We start from the raw sequence: 20,308 nt of genomic DNA, 5'->3' as shown, positions 1-20,308 counted from the left end.
TCTGATATAATATGTGTTTGTAATATTTGTTTAATTGTCTTGTTAGAAGTTGCATGTGCTTAATGTGTGTGAAACAATTGTAAGGCACATTTTAGAACATTGACAATGAAAACCAAAGCAAACCATAACTGATAATTATGGATCATTATAGACCAGGCTAATTAGCAGTTAGTCTCTAGCTAAGTGCAGCAGCCCCTGGCTCCACCATGCACACATGCACAAAACCTTTACTTCTCAAAGTATAACAATGTTGGATGTTTTAGAAAAGGAACAATAAAGGGTGGGCTCCTGCACAGGGCTTTGACTTTTTGGTTTCATAAGAGGAGTCGTACACTGTATATGAACAATGAACTGGTATGAGGAGCTGCTGTATTTGAATGCTTTTGGGGTTGCAGTATTACTATGTGAACTCACAATATTCCCTGTGACTTCTGTCAGGACAACACATCTTGACCTATCAGAAAAATGTGTAATTAAACTTTGCAGTCAAACCAGTTTTAGCTATCTGATGATGAGGCTGAATCATTGATCATTTCTTTTAAATGACAACATTGTGAGCAAGTATGTCACCTCATCACCAAGTGGATTTAATTTTATGTTTGGCTACACTTTGATTCCCACTGGAGTAAGGCCTGAGTCTAATATAAAGCTTTGAACAAACCGTGCTAGACTAACAGAGAGTAACTAAGAGGAAATGCCAGCACTAAGGCTTAATGGACTGGTCATTTTAAAGTTAAACCTCCCTCTATTACTTGATAGACTTGTAACAATAAGATTTGATCACTAATTAACTCAGCATGTGGCAAACCATGCTGCAGAGCCTTTTCCAAAGAGAGTAGCTAATGGACTGCAAATTAATTCCCACAACACATCAAACCTATATTTCCATATATTTTTTAATGTATTTAGACAACCATGTAGTGCAAATCAGTATCCAAAGCTTTGTGGACAAACACTTTAAGGTTATACCCATTGTTTCCTGTTGCTGTTCCACAGTTTTAGAAAATACAGATAAAATACAAAGATTGATCTGTTCCTACATTCAGAAACAAATGTTGTGCTGTCTATTACAGATTGCAAGAATCAGTCAGTAAACCCAGTTACAACAACTAAAATACTTATATCTATATAGTGACATCATTTAAAAAAAATTGTAATGCATGTTGGGATGTTTTTGGCAACTTGATCTGTAAGAATGACCCTCGTGTTCTGAGTAGTTTAAGTGCCACACACACATTGTCATGCAAACAAGCAAGTACACCTCTATAACTGTGGTTGATGCTAAACTAACACTACCACTTAAGATTCATTCAGCACTTACAATAGATTTGGAGGCAACAGCCTCTGTCACAGTGATTTGTCTTGTCTTGTCCTTGTGTTTCAGCCATTTCTCCAGGATTTCCTGACTCTATGCACAACATCAGGGAATTGCCTTGAACAATCTAGTCATTTCTGAAGTCAACCCATCTCCTGCAGCCATTCAAAAATTATTTACAATTATTTCTTCTTTTCGTGTCATTAGTTGTCAAATATTTATTTATTTATTTATTTTTAATTATTTGAATATATATTTTTGAAATATTGATCAACTATACACATAACTTGCAAAATATTCTACCTCAAATGCCCAACCAATGATCAATAGCTAAATTCTGAGGCTCAGAACCTCCTACTATAAAGAACAATGTCTGTTACAGGTAAAGGAAACCCAGAGAATTATTTGTTATTCACTGTCATGTAACTATTTATACAGATGTACCAGAAATCTACATAAAAGTTCTTAACCTTAGTTAATTTCTTGCTGTTTCATAAGGCCGTGATTATGATGATGGTCATGATCTGACCTTTTAATGTTGTAATTATGTCTTTGTAAGTGCAAACTTTGTTGATTTGTTGTAAAATCTTGCAAGACAATGTAAACTAAAATGAGGATCACAAACTGGCAGGATCCACTTTGTTATGCTCACCATGTCTCTGCAATCGTATGGGTGTTTATATGTGTATATAATGTTCATCCATTCACACGCCGATGGCAGTGGCTGCCATGCAAGGTGCCCACCTGACTCACCAGGAGCAACTTGGGGTTCAGTGTCTTGCCCAAGGACACTTTGACATGTAGCTGGGAACAGAGATCAAACTACTGACCCTGTGGTCCATGGACAACTGCCTTAACAACTGAGCTACAGCTGAGAATATAACACACAGCCCATATTTTTCTGTTCTTAATTCATTAAAACAAAATATGAGACAATTACATGTACATTTCCACTAACCCCAACCGGTCAAGGCAAATGGCCGCCCATCCTGAGCCTGGTTCTGCTGAAGCTTTCTCCCATTAAAGGGAGTTTTTGCTCTCCACTGTTGCCTAGGGTTTGCTCAAGGGGGAATTGTTGGGTTCTCTCTATACCATTTTATAGTCTTGGCTTTATTCTGTAAAGTGCCTTGAAAAGACTTGTTGTGAATTGGCGCTATATAAATTGAGTTGAATTGAATTGAATAGTTTCTCATGTTTGTGTAAGAAAATCACATCACTATGGATGGACATGAATGCCACAGAGGACATGGCCATGACCTGATGCTAAATCCATGCAGAATGTGACTAAAATAAGCCACCACTCCTCTGCTGTAAATCATCATTGAAAACAAGCGGACAACAACAGGCCGACACAGCTATTGTTGTTTCACATTCCTTTCATGCCCACAACCCACTGCAATTGTCCCCAAAGTAAATGACACGTCAAGGAGACATGGTGTCAGTTAAATTCTTAAATCTTCAGTTATTTTATACATATAGGGGTATGCTATATGACTAAAATTTCATATGCCAATATAGTGCATTTACTGTTAATACTATGTATACAAATACATGTTTTCTGTAAATGCAATGCTACTTTGAAAAGCTAGTATCTTATTACAATTTTAATTATATACTTTACCAAAATATTCATTCCCCTAATTTATTATTTTTCTGCTTATAATCTTTTATTTTCATGTTACAAATGTACAGCATACTTTTGTTACATTCCTAGAAAGATTATTACTCTTATTACATAACATAATTCATGAGTAAGTGGTAGTGGTGTCTGCTGTAGGAACAGATTTGGTGGTGCCTGAACACAGCGGTGTCAGTAGCTAATCATGTTTTATTTAATCTGAATATGTTGTAATGGGACATTTTTCAAATTTAAATTATCTTATGGGCATAAAGGTGGACACTTAGTACTGATTTGGTGCACATTATAAACTGATAACTGAATGAAAATACATATATTTATTAAGGTTGCATTTGTTCTTCATCAGACCATTTACCTCAGCTGGGATATTCCTGCTCTACTGTGCACACATTGTGGGGTTAATTTGTGTTAAGATGTTTTTATCGTGTTATGTTACTTGTGGTTCCCTGAATTTCCAAATGTAGAATTGGAGGCAGAGCCTTTAGCTGTCAAGCTCCTCTCTTGTGGAACCAGCTCCCAGTTCAGATTCGGGAAGCAGACACCCTCTCTACTTTTAAGTCTAGGCTTAAAACCTTCCTCTTTAATAAAGCATATAGTTAGTTATAGTTATGCTGCCATAGGCTTAGACTGCTGGGGGACCCACCCCTCGATACACTGAGCTCCTTTCCTCCTCTTGACCATCTCTCCTCTCCTCTCACCCCACAATTGTCAACACTGTATGTCATTAACTCTGTGTGTTCTCTCCCGTAGTTGTCTTTGTCCTTCTCTGTCTCCCTCTCTCTGCAGGTGTCCCTGGCTTTGAAGCTGTGTGTCTTCCATCGTGCAGCTACTGGTCCTACCAATCTCCTCGATGTTTTGTTGTTGCTTTTTGTTGCTCTGTTCTTTTCTCTGTCCCCTTTCCACTCACCCCAACCGGTCGAGGCAGATGGCCGTCCACCCTGAGCCTGGTTCTGCTGGAGGTTTCTTCCGTTAAAGGGAGTTTTTCCTCTCCACTGTTGCCTATGGCTTGCTCCAGGGGGAATTGTTGGGTTCTCTCTATACATCTTTATAATCTTGACTTTATTCTGTAAAGTGCCCGGAGATGACTTTGTTGTGAATTGGCGCTATATAAATAAAGTTGAATTGAATTGAATTGAATTATTTTTATGTTAACGATTTATGTTTAAGATTTACCAATTGAACAATTACAACAGTTTACAACAATTTTAGTTGAACCTAAGTAATGACAATTTAGTTTTTAGGAAATTATAGCACTATTTTCTCTCCTGCCATCCCCATCTTCCCATATGGAAAGAAGCTATATTGTGAGTGAGTAAAAACAGCTCTTTTCTTTGTACCTGAGCTGTAAATGTGTTCGATGGTAAAGGCAGAGTACTGGCTATGCAAATATAGACTATATTCACACAAACACCCTGATGGAAGATTAAAATATTGAACAGGTGGCTGCGGCAAAAACAGCTTTTTCTCTCTTTACCTCTTTTTGTCTTTGCCCCTATAAATGAATAGGGTAGGTCATAGAGGTCAAACTCTTCCGTCTGTCTTTGATGTCTGGAGGTGGCAGGTGGGGGCCTGAGGGGTGGGATAGAATTGCTTTGTATCCCTCTTCCTGACAGCTGCTTTTGTCGTTACCATGCTACATGGGACAAATTAGACACTGAGCACTGAGACATACACAAGCCTACTTAATATTCCACTTACCTTCACATTTTACACATCATACTAAAACCTATTACATGAGGAAATGTTAAAAAAAAATTTTTCTTTTGTGGGTTTGTAAAGGTCAAACTAAGCCTGAGCAAAAAGATACAGTTGTCTGAGACATTTTCACATTGGAAGACATTCTGTTAGATCAGACTTTATAGTGTTTCTGGTTTTTAAATAATATGAAATGTGGATGTCAGTGGCCACAGTATTTGCAATTTGAAACAGACTGTTCACTGTGCGTCTATCAGGGGACCATATGTTTTGGCTGGTCTACTCCCGAACACACACACACACACATACACACACACACAAACTTTCTTATCAGTTGCAGTTTGTTCTCTGTGCACTCCGATATGCAGTGCCCTCTGGTAGGAAGTGGAGATGGAAAGACAAATCCCCTTGAGAATTGAAGCTAATTTATTGTCAATGGAAAAATGCACTGTGCTGCTTCAGCAGGCTGCTGGCACCAGCATGTCTGCAGAGCTCATCAGTAGAAAAAGACTCAAACATAAGTCCTTCTTGTTAAAGAAAATCAAACTGAGTGCCGTTCATTATTTACTAACTGTCTAATATGCCAAAAGCAATGGGCTCTACATTTGTTTTCTGAACTGAGGAGACTGTCTGAGACAAGTACAGCAATTAAGAGAGAATAAGAAATGTTGACATTCAGCAAATACTTTGTCGTTACAGCTGTTAGTATGTATGCACAAGACTTGCCATTGCCAGTTGAGGGAAGGGAATTGCACAAGTGCCTACCTCAGCGGAGGTCCACTGTCGGAAAAACAGAGTCGACTTGTGGCAGCACTCCTTGTTTATCAGTGTAGATATTAATGGCTGTCAAGTGATGTTCTCCAGCAAATGTTTAAAAAGACTCCATCAGCGGCTCAATGCTGAGGCGATCCGAGCTTGGCTGATATAGAGGTAAGAGACACTAAACAGAGCTGTGAATGGGCATGTTATCATCTGTGTCAGCTGATGATTGTCTAGAAACGACAAATCCATCCCAGGGAACCCATCATGGAAAACAGACCTATCCTTATGTTATCTCAGAACTATGCTGATATAAAAAGGATTAAGATGCTATCTATCATCTATCACTAAGACCAGGGAAAACGCTTGCTAAAATAAGTCAGAATCACATACAAAAATCCTGTTTGTGGGCAGCTTCATGCTGCATTTATATGCTATATGTATGTATATATATATATATATATTAGGGAAGTAACCTGGAAAGGCTGCACAATATTAGAAAACTTACATTGCAATATTTCTTCTTTATGTAATGTATATTGCGATAAGAAATATACAGGAATTCTCACTTAATGCTTGAATAGCTCTATTTAAAAAGAACTGAATAATTGTAGAATAATTGGTGTGATGGTTTTAGTTGAAACACACCTACACTCCACATGGTCCTAAATTGTTTACTGTAAATCTGCATTTACATGGGGCAGATAAGTAATCTGACTTCTACTATAACAAGATTTATTTTGAAAGTATGGCTTGCAGTTTTTAACTGTATAGTGATAGAACACACTACTTCCTGACGTTTTTGTGTGTATCTGCCAAAAATATTCATTCAGACTATTCTGATTGAACAGGCCACTTTGTGTTACTTTCAGTCTTTATCTGATTAATTATAAAAACAATGAGGCACCACTCCATATAATGACCTCTTCTTTCATCCAGGCACTCTACTCCACAGGTGCCAGTTCGGGAAAAATAAAAAGCTGACCCCTATTGACTACAAAGTTAAACCTATGAATGTAGTAAAGAGATTTTCAGGTTTTGTCAGTCAAGAATTAAACAATCACAGGAAATAAACACCTGTTCTAACAGCATCCCATTGTCATGATCTGGTCTTGTTTGTTTTAGTTTGTTCGTTTCTCCACCTTTACCACTCATCAACGTTCACAATTGTTCTCACCTGTTCTCCTGCCTTTTTAAACCCAGCTCTCCTCTTTTGACTAAGTGCTGGACAATGTAAGGATATCGGAGTAGTTTGGGTTTTTTTTTTGGTTTTTTTTAAAGAAAAAATTTGACTGTCATGGAAAATTTTGAACAAAATGCTTATAGGATTTTCGTCATAAAACTGAACTAGTGTGTCAACATCCACTCTGGTGTTAAGTCGCACAACAACCTGGGTGCAAAAAAAAGTATAACATTTTAATTATTCACTTACAGTCCCTCCTATAAATTCAACATGTGTGGGCAAGTATGAAAGTAGTATCCCTCCCCTTTGTTATCTACACTGCCTGATATAAAAAGAGCACAAAATGAAGTAGGGATACAGCAGCAATTTTTGCATACAGCAAACCCAGTAAAGGAAAAGGAGTGACTTTTGCAGAGGGATCATTTATATACTCAACATTATGCCCTCAGTCACCGTCACATTCATGAACCTGTCTTCACCTCTAAGTAACTATCTTAAACACATTAACTTTCTTTGTACTTTATGCCTCTTTGCTGTTAGGCCTATACTGAATCCTTTATTAGAAAGTGAAATGTGAACGTTTGTGGTGTGATTGCATTATTTACTGCAGGACAGGACTGTGAGAATGAATAAAATGTGGCCATGAAGGAAACAGCACACCTTAGGAGAATTGCATTTACCACCAGAGTTCTGTTTGAAATGTACTTCATGAAAAAAAATATAGAAATATGTAGCATCTGCATCTATTGGTCAAACTACTACTCTAAAGTTGCATTAGCACATATGAAACATTTTCAACAAAAACTAAATTTTTTTGGCTAACGTTCATAAAGTAATGATTTGAGTGAATCTTAGTTTAATAAGATATTCTTGTTACTGCTCTACGAATAATATTTTTAATATCTGAAATTTTCAATAGTTATCATTCATTTAAGTAAAGCATAATTGACTCTCACTTATTACATTGTGTTTCCATTATATATTTGCCATTGTCCTCCCAGCTCTCTAAAGATCGGATCAGGTATTTAAAAACCTATACTGGTGGATAACATAAGAGCATATCTATTTGACAAACTCAAATATACTGTAAATGGTCTGCACTTATATGGTGCTTTTCTAGCTATTGGTACTTTACACTGTGCTTTACACTGCTTCTTATTCACCCAAACACGCACTCATACACTGATGGGGGAGCTGCTATGCAGCTAGCCAAGGCTCACCGGGAGAAACTAAGTTGGGGTATCAGTATCTTGCTCAAGGACACTTCGACATGGGACCAGAGAGGTATCTAAAGTGAGTAGCTTGAGGTGGGGTTTTCTCCCTTCAGGACTCTGTTCAGCCTTCTACAGACAAGTTGGAATTTTGCCCTCGAGCACTCAACCGCAGTTTTCTTTCTTCCTATAATCAGCTAGCTAAGAATACTGCAAGTTTTAACTTGACCACACAATATGCTTGGTATCTCTAGGCAAAAAAAGAACAAACTATTCAACACAATGGTACCAGCTCATGCACTAAATTGTTTTTCTTTCCTTCAGGCTCAGAGATTAAATACAGTGCAGACAGAGTATATGTTTGGACTGTGTCTCTACTTAGTAAAAATATGAATATGCTTGAGATGGATAAGATAACTTAGCTCCCCAGGCTATTTATTTTGCACACGATTAAATGAATTCAATGAGCATCAAAACAATCGACAAGCTTATATGGGTAATATCAGGCTTCTTGACTGGACCAAAGTATCTCTCTTCAAAGCTACATGTCACAGCTCAAGCCTCAAGAGTGAAAGAGAGTTAGAGAATGAGAAAAAAGCTAAAAAGCCTCAAGTTATCTTTATTTTAGGCTTATTTGCATAGTTTTTGTCTTCTTCTGTGGATGGAAGCAATTCTAACTTTAAATATTTGAAACAACATTTCTGTCACCATCCCTATGCACTGCATTTAAATGGTAAATGGTCTGCACTTATATAGCACTTTTCTACCTATTGGCACTCAAAGCGCTTTACACTGCTTCTTATTTACCCAATCACACTCACAATCACACACACATTCATACACCGATGGGGGAGCTGCTATGCAGCTGGCCAACACCCACCAGGAGCAACTAAGTTGGGGTTCAGTGTCTTGCTCAAGGACACTTCGACATGTGACCGGAGGAGCCGGGGATTGAACCAACAACTGTGAGATTGGTGGACAACCGCTCCACCTTCCTGCGCCACAGTCGCCCCATATTTAGCAAATACAAACAAAGTAGAAATTGTAAAAAAAAAACAAAAAAAGTCAATGGTGGGAGGATAAAGGCAATGTGACAAGCCTATGACCAGACCATCAATGCTACTTGAAAATATCAATTGAAAATGTGACAGGTAAATTGATCCATATTTCAAAAGGTTGCCGCATTTTTGAAGTATAAAATGATGAGTCATGAAAATGTAGTTTTATTTCACATTCGGCTGATTATTACTTGAGCAAATCTTGAAAATCCACTACCACTACCACTATTGTTCCCCTAGAAGAAAGTGACAGGAATGGCAGTTTCTTCTATAATGTTGGAATAAAACAATGTGAGCACAAAACTAAATATTAGCTGAATTAATGAAACTAAAGCTAAAGTCTAAAGAGTCAACAACTAGACCGAGAGTAGAGAGTCATAGAAAGGCAATAACTGAACCGAGAAGCACTAAAACAATCTTGGACTGGGATACAAAAATGGAGGTGCACTTTCACATTTTGATGCATTTGTCACCTTAGATAAAGACAAAAAGAAAAAAGAGATGACTTTGCTTTCACAGCTTCCTCTTCTACATGGCCATGGCAGCATGCAGCCAAACAGGTTTAGTAATCAGTCAAATATGTGACTGTGGGGCTTGGTCTCGCTTGACTAGATGGAGAGATATAAATAGACAGGCTACCAAAAGGATCACTTAAACCCAAAATCCCACCCTGCTTTCTCATCAGTGGAAAAACATTTAGAAACTCCTTGTAGTGGCTTTCAGCAACATAGTTAAAAGGTACATAGTGAGAACCAGAGGCTGACTCAAAAGCTGTAGCTGCTGTAAACCAAAGAGACAGTCATCCAGGATAGAATACCTGAGGGCTGAGACAATCTTGAGATACAGCATGGTGCTTGTGGGTGTTATCTCTGGCTCATTCACAAGAGATCTCCCTGGTATTTCCGCAATAAGGCCCAAAGAGGTAAAGCTTCCAGTGGTTCCCATCAGTCTCAAAGTTAAAATTAAACTATAAAACCCCTGGTCTCATAGGAGAACAGTAGGGTACAGAAGGGTATGAGTGGGTGGCAGCAGGGAACAGCAGGGACAAGCGAGGTTACAGGAGGGAGCAGGGGGAACCAACAGGGAACTACAGGGGAGAATGGTAAAATGGGTACAGCAGAATACAGCAGGGGTAAACGTGGTACAGCAGAGTAGAGCAGGATACAGAAGGGAACAGCAGAGGCAGTAGGGTAAAGGAGAGTTTAGAAGGGAACAGCAGGGGACAGCAGGGGAGAGGGGAGAACAGCCAAGGGGGAGAGCAGGCAACATAAGGCAACAGCAGGAGACACAAGAGTATAGAAAGATCTAGGAGGGGAGAGAAGGGAGGACCAGCCAAGGACAGTAGAGAACAGCAGGGGACTTAAGGATACAGGACAGACCAGCTAGGACAACAGGGTACATGAGAGGCAAGCAGGGAAAACCAGGGGACAGCTGGGTACAGCAGTCTACAACAGGGTACAAAAGTGGACAGCAGGCCTAGTCTTGAATTGGCCTTACTCAGGATTTCAGAGGAATTTCGAATTACCAAATTGTATTTATACTCAGCCTTAAACAGTGATACACTAAGCATACACTTTAAGAGTAACAGATATGGTACAATAACTATATTAATCATAAACCACAGGTAAATTATGTTTATGATGAATTGCCTATTTTTAAAACTGATTAAATGTTCATGTACCATGGTCATGACAACTTTATATATAACAGTTCTCAGTTAGGGCACCTTACAAAACATAAGCAGCCTACATATAATAATACAAATATGATGAAGTGGAACCAGGAATGATGTAAACAGATATCGGGATCTTATTTTTTCAGTCATATCAAATCTCCAGGCCTAGTTTTAGCTAACTTCAGAATGACAAGAAATCCTTCCTGCACAATAGCACCTCAAACATTACTGTGTTTTCACAGGCATCACTTCAAGAATCTATTTTTGCTTTATGTCTACTAAGTGGGACATTCACTGCAAATAATCTTTACACTCAATTGGTCATAGAAGCAAATCAGAATGTAGGATAAAGAGTAACATGCTGGGGTTTTAACCTCTGTACTAAAATGACAGCGTCTTACATTAACAGCTGTTAGTCAGGTAATAGGTTTTAGGTTTGCCAGCATCAAGGATAATTGGCCATCTCTAGCTGTGTACTAATGGATGGTAAACAGTCTGCACTTATAATGCTTTACACTGCTTCTTATTCATCCATTCGTGCTCACAATCACACACATGGATGGGAGCTGCTACACAGCTGGCCAACACCCACCAGGAGCGTCTAAGTTGGGGCTCAAGAACACTTTGAAATGTGACCAAAAGAGCCGGGGATCAAACCAACAACTGCGAGATTGGTGGTGCTCTAACTTCCTGCGCCACAGCCGCCCCTAAAGCAAAATTGGTCAAGTTTTGTCTTACATTTTTCATGGTTATGGAATTGACTTTATCACCTTTCCAGCACACCCCAATCACTTTATGCTAGCACTTGGTTAATGTTAGAAAAAGATCGCGGACTTTGATACAGAAAAAAGGTTCACACTGACATTGAACATAATTTATTTATCTTCATTAAGAGAGGAACAGCAGCTGTGTGGTGCACTTATAGACAGACGATCCTTCAGCTGGAGCACTGCTCCATGCCAGGTCCAGAGCTGCTGTTTTGTAGCTGAACCCAAAAACCCATAAACTGAGGTTCTCAGCTATCTTCCAGCAGGAGTTATAATAAGGAGTAATATTTAGAACAAGGGATTGAAGTAATTAAAGTTACTGTGGCACCGATGAACAACAAAGGAACAAACTTAATTCCAAGTTTGAAATTAAAGCCCACTAATCATTGCCTTTAAATAACATTTTTATTGTACCCAGCCTGTGTGATGGGTAACAGACAGGAGACAGAGTAAATGCAATGATCAATATACAAATTAAAGTGACTTCCTAAGCAACCCTCAAAACATTTCTGAAGCCTCTCTATAAGACAGTCTGTCTGGGTGAACTTAGCACAATTCCAAAAGACTTGAACAGTTTATGACACTGTATATTTCCCTTTACTAAACAAGCCTCTCTGTTATGCACAATAAACATGGGGAGTAGGAACTTTTCAGCAATAGAAAAAGACACAACACCCAGAGCTGCAATATACTGTAGAGTCACTGAAACAAGTCCATGGTGGTAAATACAGCTTAGAAATGTACAGTGCACCAGTGTTTACTGTGGCTCTTTCAGAGGAATAATCTCTGTGTTTCTTAACAGAACTAAAATATCAAAACTAATTTTTGATGGTAGAGCATAAAGCAACAATTTCTAATTTCCTCTGCCAACAGACATACCTGGTTGACTGACAATCAATTCAGCTATGATATTCATACCTGAATTGATTGTCAGTCAACCAGGTATGTATCTCAATGATGGTGGGTGGGCTCCAAATTACCACCTTATGACCAGTCCTTTTCTTCCTGTGCTATGTGTTCAAATCTAATATGCTTGATGTTTATTTAAAAAGACAACTACCAAAAATAAAGGGTTCTTCCTTTAAAGAAAGTAGCACTCTCCTTCAGATTATTGATTTCAGTAACAGATAAAACAATATTATTGGCATTTAGCCATAACTGAAAAGACAAACCCGAAAAATAAGCACAAGGCCAGTGACAGAGCCCAGACTGCTGTCAACATTTACCACTTGTCTACATTTCATAGCTACAGTTTCTGTTTAATACTCAGCCAAAACATCACATCAACAAAAAGCTACAGCACTCAGCAGCCAAATCCTGAAATTCAGTTGAATCTTCACCACATAAGCATAAAGCAGTAGCTACAGAAGAAGAAATGTGAAAGTTTTGCAGTAAAAATAACTGTGACATAGAAAATAATTGGTGCACCTTATCTTAAAATAAGGTTCTTAACATGGGCCAGATATTGTTTTCATATTTTCTTTGTTTTCAATCCATGTGTCATCACAGAATAGAGGGAGGGAACCTTTTCTCCTAAAATCCTCTCTTCCACTCTTCAATGCTCCATAAATGCAGATCTTAATGTTGAACAGCACAGTAATGATAAAGCTGAAATCCACTGCTAATCCCCTTAAAATGTATTCATTTTAAACTCCTGCAGATTGTGTGAACATGAGGATGAGACACAGCTTCACACAAGTGAAACCTGAGCAGCTTGAGAGCTCCAGAGATCCACAACTAATGTCATATGTGACGCGTCATATTGCACCACCACCAGCTTTCCAAGCACAGAGGTGGCTGTCAGCTTTAAAACCAAAATCCTGGGTCTTAGGCCGCATAAGGTTTCAGATTACCAACAGAAACAGCAGGCTACAGAAATAACAGCAAAATACACAGGCAAGATTCCAAGACAAAAAGAGATATGTAAATTCATCACAAATTGTTTGTTATGAACTTTGAGACATCTCATTAATTCTACTGAACAATAACTTTTAGTGAGGTTGTACATTTCAAAAATATATATATCAGTTTTTGTCATTGCCTTGTGTTTTGTGGGTAAATATTTCAGAAGGTAAAAAGTACAGTTGTTGCCTGTTGGGATAACAACTCTTTCAGGTTCATTATCTCACAACGCTGAGCTCAGATTTAGTTAGAAACCTATAGCAAGAACGGAGAATGAAATACAAACTAACGTTTTAATAACTAAAAATTACAACTTTCTTTTTCAAAGTGGGCTTAACTGAGCCAGATCTTAGACACCTGTGGTAACTGATTTATTTATTTTGTCAGGTTCCCTCTGGTATGCCTCTATGTTAGGACTACAAAATAAACTAGAAACCCAATTAAAGGAAGATAAATCTAGGTTCTTCTCCCATTGCAGCCCAAGGTCAGGACTTTCAGTTCCACCTACTTTAAATTCTCATCTTTCTTAACCCCTAGCACTGCTACCGGCAAGATTTGTGCATGTAAATGTTTTATCCTCAAATGTTGTTGTCCTGAATTGCAGTATAGGCTGAGGTTGCAGCTTTTCTGAAACAATTAAAAAGGTCTACATCTTTGGAAATCAGGCAACATGTTTATTTAGCTGCATCATCCAAATATAATTACTCTTCGCATAAATAAGTGTTCATTCATACAGTGGGCGATAACCACTGTCTCGTAAAAACACATTCCAAAAAAAAAAAAACATTCCAGGTGTGAGTAGAATTTTTTATTTTTTTTTCTGGGGCAGTCTGTCTAGTTTTTAGATTCCTTTATCTAAAGGATTTCTTAAAGAGTTACATATAACTAAAATTTGATTTGCTTTTACACTTTTTGTGGTTACAAAGAGCTGTATTTCTGGTGATACACTAGTTGGTGGCCACTTGAGCTGGAAATGGTTTCACACAAACGTAGTCATCTACAACTATGGTATTTTTTTCGAGCATTAGGACCCTTCAGGGAAAAACACAAGATGAATGCTTGCTTTGTGAAGCCACTGAGACACACTCCAGACTTAGTTTTACTTGGTGCTAAAAAACATTTTCTCCTCTGTGGTTCCTTTTACAAACCACTCTCAGTTGCAGCTGGCTAGCTGACAGCTACACCTCTCATCAGTCTTGAATTATGAGAGTGTTTTGGATTAGTGTAACTTCAACTGGATGTTTTTTTTTTTTTTTGACGTATCTTCCTCCAACAGAAACACCAAAAATGGCAGCTATGTTTTTCCACACAACATTACTCTTTACTTTATCTCCCAGCATCCCATTGAAGAAAGGATGTAGAGAACTGGGACACAGAGTTTTCCTCCATTTTTCCTCCATTTTATTTACAATTCCTTCACATGGTGGGATTTGGTAGTAAACAACTCTTTGCTTCAGTTTGCACTAAAATTACGATGTTCATTATTGGCTCTCACCCACCTGTCACTCTTACTGTGTCAAAGGACATCTACTTTTCCCAGTAGCTGAGTGCTTTTTAAGTTGAACTCAGACAAAAAACACAGGGCTCCAAAGCCAGGTCTGACTCATAATTTATAGCAGCTGTGATTTTTAATACCCATATATGAATGATTAGAAATATTTCAACTAAGGACTTCTGACCAGACAAATCAGAGAAGTGTGTCTCTAACCCTAGGGTGGTCCACTGAACACATCAGTGTCTTCACAGTTGCCATGCTGTCTATCTACAAGTTGGCTAATGTATTCAGCAAATTGTAAATACATTCATTCTTTTATTTTAAGCGTATCTGAAAGAAATGCTCATTGGCCCATTCTATGCACCATACCTCTGGCTCCTGGGAATAAATAACCTCCTTATCTACATGAATAATAGTCTTTCTGAGCGCAGCATGCTCATTTCAAATGTAACTCATCGACTCAGGACCCTAACTGCCTTCACACAAACACAGCACCAGTATAAATATGAGAGAAAATCTCTTTGAAACACCACATTGACTAGCTTTACTTTGACTGCCATTTAACAATGTAACAATCCTGATGATGAATCTTTATTGTGTGGTTCCAGTGGGATTAAGAAAGTAGATTTTCCTGAGGTAATTTAGCTCTAAGACTAATATACGGTCAAATCTGTTACAACAGGAGCAGACATGGTGGGAGGCAAGTTGATTCTTCAGTCATCAGTTAGGCTCAAAATTGTTCCAGACTGGTCTAAAACAAAACAAAAGCAAATCTTTCATTGTGCTGTCATACTGCTTCAGTGTAAAAGCTTTTTATGACTATGTGCCCTGTAATCAACAACCCCCCCCACCCCCCCACCCCCCACCCCCCCACCCCCCACCCCATCACCGACAGCTGATGGTATTCCAGTATTTTTTCTTGTTTGATCTGTAAAAGGAAATCAAACTGGCTTTGAGTCTAACTTGTTGACCCCCAAAGATTTTTAATCCATATCTATTACTGTCTAATGACTTCCTTAATAAACATCTCAAACATGACAAAATAAAACTAACTTCACCAAATAAAATTTACAACATGCTGTCTAATTACTGTCAATGAACATCTTGATGAGTGAATCAGTTATTTAGGTGCTTTCATTGGTGCTTTTTATTCTCGGATGCCTCATACCGTCAGTATTTCCCCAAAAGTTTATTTTGTAAATCTGAATTTCAAATGTCCTGCACATTAAACCAAACAGCAACTTCCCCACTGAGATCTGGGCAAACAAATCATTCAACTTCTCATTTTGATAAGGTCACACTTTCCTGAACTCGTGATCTTTTTTACCATGACATCATTAGATAGAAAAAACACATCGACCTATGACACACCGCACAACCTGACACATAGTGTTATTATAGCTATACCGCATATGTGTGTGTGTTTGTGTGGGTGTGGGTGTGTCCACTTCTGGGTTTACCCATGATCTCATTTACTGTAGTTTCACTTTCGATAGTACCGTTTCCTATTTTAGCTGCTGTTACTGCTTGGTGCTTAGAACAATGCTTTTTATAATTGGGGGAGTCGGTGAAAACTGCAGTATGGAAAGCCCACAGTAGTGACCAACATACAAGCCAACCCTAATGTGAGGCCCCGGCATTAGATTATGCTCTTCACATAGACGAAAAACATGTTTGAAGGGCTACCATCCACTGAAAAAATCAAGATACTAAGAAACACTTTTATTTTCAGTTCAACACAGGACAAGGTTTAAGCTTCTTGCTAATGAAGGACATTGGCACACACAACATGTGCGCCTCGTTTATTTGACAGGATGTTTGCTTTAACAAACAGATTAAATAAAAGCAACTGCATGAATTCAACTGAGCCACATTCCACCTGTGACAGGCTGCTGAAAGTGTTAATCCAGCTGGAGTTGTTGGAGAAGATCATTTCCCAGATGCTTTTTAGAAAAGAAACAAAACCCTGTCATATTTACATACAGTCCTATGTCATTATTAATGTTACCAGCACAATGTAGGTAGTGGATTTTTTTAAGCCACAGAGCAACTTTGCAAACCTTGGACCACGTTCACATGACGAGTTATGGGATGTTTATGTAATGCATTTAAACAATTTGAAGGTGTTGGGTGGTGGACTTCTGAATAAAAGATGAAACTAAAGTCCTCTCACAGAAAGGTTTAGGTGGGGCTTCAAACAGACTGTGACCTTTCAGAAATAAGCTATTGGGGTATTTGGATGAAAATAGTTGAAAGTAGCTGCCCCCTACCTTTGTCTTCACACTACCACCATGCCTCCCCTCTTTAACTGAGAAAAAAAAAATCAGGGGAGATGGAGAGCATTTCAGCCTATCCTGTCCCTGAGGCAAAAGCAACCTATGGTGGAACTGCATACCACACCTTATCATGTCCGGCATTTGTGCTTATTATTTTGTTTTTACATGAGTAGACAGTTTAGTTGATAATCGCCTATGTAATTCACCCATGTAGAAATTATCCACAACCAAAAGCATTCAGTATGTAGGTCAACTTTAAAGCACATGTATGAAACCTGATTACAGACTGAGTGAATTATATTCATATTCAAAAAGGGATCAAAGCTCAACACCATAGAACAATATCATAGAGGTAGGGGTGTGTAAACTGGAAAAAAGGTAAACTGAAATGCTACAGCAGGAAAATCGAGTGGTTATGAATGTATATGTAACATGTATTAGTAACTGGTTGTTATATGTATCTGGCAGGTAGCAGATTTTTATTTTTAAAATTCACTTATATTATTGGGGGAATTCACTATCTTGCCTGGAATTTTAACAGGAAACCATGTGTAAGTCACAATGTTCCCCTTGTGTTTTCCTATTTTACCTCTCTGTCAATAATATTTTTTTAAAACCATATAGTAATACAGTCGACCAACATCGTCTGTGGTCAGTACAACAAATCCCAAAGAGGCAGTAGATCTCTGTTGTGGAGTACAGGTTGTCGTAAAATGTGGTCAAATTAAAAACAGTGATGATATTACCGTGACTGGATTTTAAAACTTATTAACTTATTATTTCATATTATACGTAATACGAGACCCTCCTCCTGCTTCTAGTAACATGTAAGTATTTCTAGTTGACGGTAAACAATGCGCCTCACGCAGATTCAAAAGGCTGACAAGGAAACTCTCTGAATTAGAAAACATAAGAAAAGTGTTCTTATGTGTCATTATGTGGAGGATAAAAACGGATTTCGTCACCAATTAAACCAGACCAAAAAAATGTATTCTCTTTCTCCCCCTTTGTACTGTCAATGGTGCAGTGACAGGTCAGTAAGCATTAAGAGACAGAGACTGAACCTGTGCTTTGGTAAGTGTTGACCACCACTAACCCCCCACCGAATGTTTGACCGCATACACACATATATACAGTCACCCACCAAACAGACAAGCTCCTCTCCAGCTGCTTGACAAAGAGCAGCTCTGTGAACAGTGAGAGCGATGGCCAGTGATGTAGACACAAGTCAGAGATAACAGCTACAATCATTTATTCTGACTCATGTGGTGTAAGTGACACAAGAAAATGTCAGTGCCATCAACGCTGGTGCTGGTTTTGGAACTCTTTCAAAGCCCAACCCTTGTTTTTTCACAAGCCAAACACTATCAACCTCAGACATTACACAGGGCTGGAGAGTTTCACAAACACAAAGGGTCTTTTGAACTGCTCCAGTCATTAAACAGGTACGAAGGTGTTATTTCTGACTTCTTCTGGGCTGTTACAAACACACCAGTAATAAACACAGCTATACTTCCCTCTCACAGGGCTTTGTATTGCACGCAATGAACACATTACAAGTTACTTTATTTAGTTTTACAAATTTTTTACAAACAATAAATCCGATGACCGGCGACCGAATTTAAATCCAACTCCATGACTCCGTAGCATAGCTCCACAAAGCGCTAAGTCATCATTAGACGCATCTAAATGTATTAAACTCAGCTACAATACATACATATGACAATAAAGTTAAAAGGAAAATAAAGACTTAGTTTTACTTTCGTTTACGCGCCAACACTTAATTTTATTAATAGCCTATTCAAATATTAAACCTCTTCGTTTTTGTATAATAGAAATGCATTGTGATCAGTGGAGTCTCTGTCGCCCACAACAGCCCAAACAGGTGTAAAGCCGTGAAGAGTCTTTGAGGCTTCTGCTCGTAACATTTTAGTTCAAATGTATCGTTTGAAAAACGCTATATTGACTACCCGTTTTTAAAAATATGAATCACTATAGCGAATTCAATATATCCTAAAAAGTATTCCAGCATTCTGAAGGCGGCTTACCTTGATCACAAGTCCCGGCGCTTACGAGAACCAGCAACAGGAAAACAACCATATTCATCCCTGAAACGTGGTTCCCTGGTGAACAAACGAGGAGTTAGAGTCGGTGTGAGCTGTTCAAATACGACCAACAGTCAAAAGCCTTAGTACACGTGTCAGTGACGGAGATCAGGTGAAAAATAGCAAGCTGAGAGCGAGAGAAGCTGGGGAAGCTCGGGGCTTTTGCTTTGATGACGCCTTCCAGGGCCGTCGGATATTTGGACACTCCCAAAAGAATAGCTGACGAAGGGAGGTTTCACAATTTATATTGTAACTGACCTGTTTTTTTTTTCTGTCGGTGTTGTTTAAGAGTAGTCTACATAGTCATTGATATTTTAGGCATTTGCAATACAATAAAATGCTTTAATTCTGTTAAAGCATTTAATGGAGTAAAATGTAAATAAAAAAATAAATGCAGTGATTTGCGATTGTGATTCAACGTAGGCCAAATACAACATATCAATCTGATTGAATCATGTAAACTGGACTTCTTTTTATTGGTTAGAAACGTTTTACTACTTATGGAAGTAGCTTCTTCAGTTTGAATAAAGTGGCAACCCAGTTATATCCTCCAGAGTAGGACTTTGTTCCACCCTGATGTCTTGCTTCTCCATTGCTGGGCCATCCTCTTGTGTACAGGCTATCTACACAAGAGGCCACTACACAAGAGGATGGCGCAGCACAGGAGAAGCAACACCTCAGCACCAGAATCAGAATCAGAATGTCCCAGAAGGACAAAGGACATTTAAGGATGGCAATGTACACATTTTGGACAGTGGAGACAGATGGTATGTGAGGGGAGTACGTGAAGCTTCTCTCAACAGGCATAACCCATATACGATTTTTCGTTCTGCCCTTTTTATCAGTCCCCTGGAAGATTAAGACGACTTCACACATACACCAAGGGCCTCACCTAACGACCCCCATTTTAGGGGTTTAGGGAGTTAGGGTTGTAATGGTTACATCTTGATAACTCCACCCAGTTCCCACCTCCCACTTTAATGAGCATACTCTGCACGATGAACCTGGGTTCAGTAGCCATTTTGTTCAGACTGAAAAAGCTTCTTGGATAAATAGTGAAACCTTTCTGACCAACATTTATGTTTACATTTACATTTAGTCATTTAGCAGACATGTTCATACAAAGTGACTTACAAGTGAAGAAGCATGAAAAAATCAAGGAGTCAAGGAGAAAACATCAAAGCGAAGTCCTATTAGAAAAGTGTTTACATTTCAGGAGATGCAAGTG

At 38.5% G+C, this 20,308-nt stretch overlaps 1 protein-coding gene across 1 annotated transcript in view; it reads right to left on the bottom strand.

Annotated features, from left to right (window-relative positions):
* alcama (activated leukocyte cell adhesion molecule a) overlaps positions 1-19,262 on the bottom strand; it is a 45,255-nt gene extending 25,993 nt beyond the window's left edge. The window contains exon 1 of the mRNA XM_067494481.1: positions 19,024-19,262. Within this exon, the coding sequence (XP_067350582.1) occupies positions 19,024-19,081 (58 nt within the window). The 5' untranslated portion in view covers positions 19,082-19,262. The remainder of the gene's footprint in view (positions 1-19,023) is intronic.
* Positions 19,263-20,308: the final 1,046 nt, after the last annotated feature.

This window comes from Channa argus, chromosome 24 (assembly GCF_033026475.1).
Source record: "Channa argus isolate prfri chromosome 24, Channa argus male v1.0, whole genome shotgun sequence".
In the NCBI taxonomy this organism is placed as follows: domain Eukaryota; kingdom Metazoa; phylum Chordata; class Actinopteri; order Anabantiformes; family Channidae; genus Channa; species Channa argus.
The sequence above is the reverse complement of the archived record's forward strand: the minus strand, read 5'-3'. Positions and strand labels throughout refer to the sequence as shown.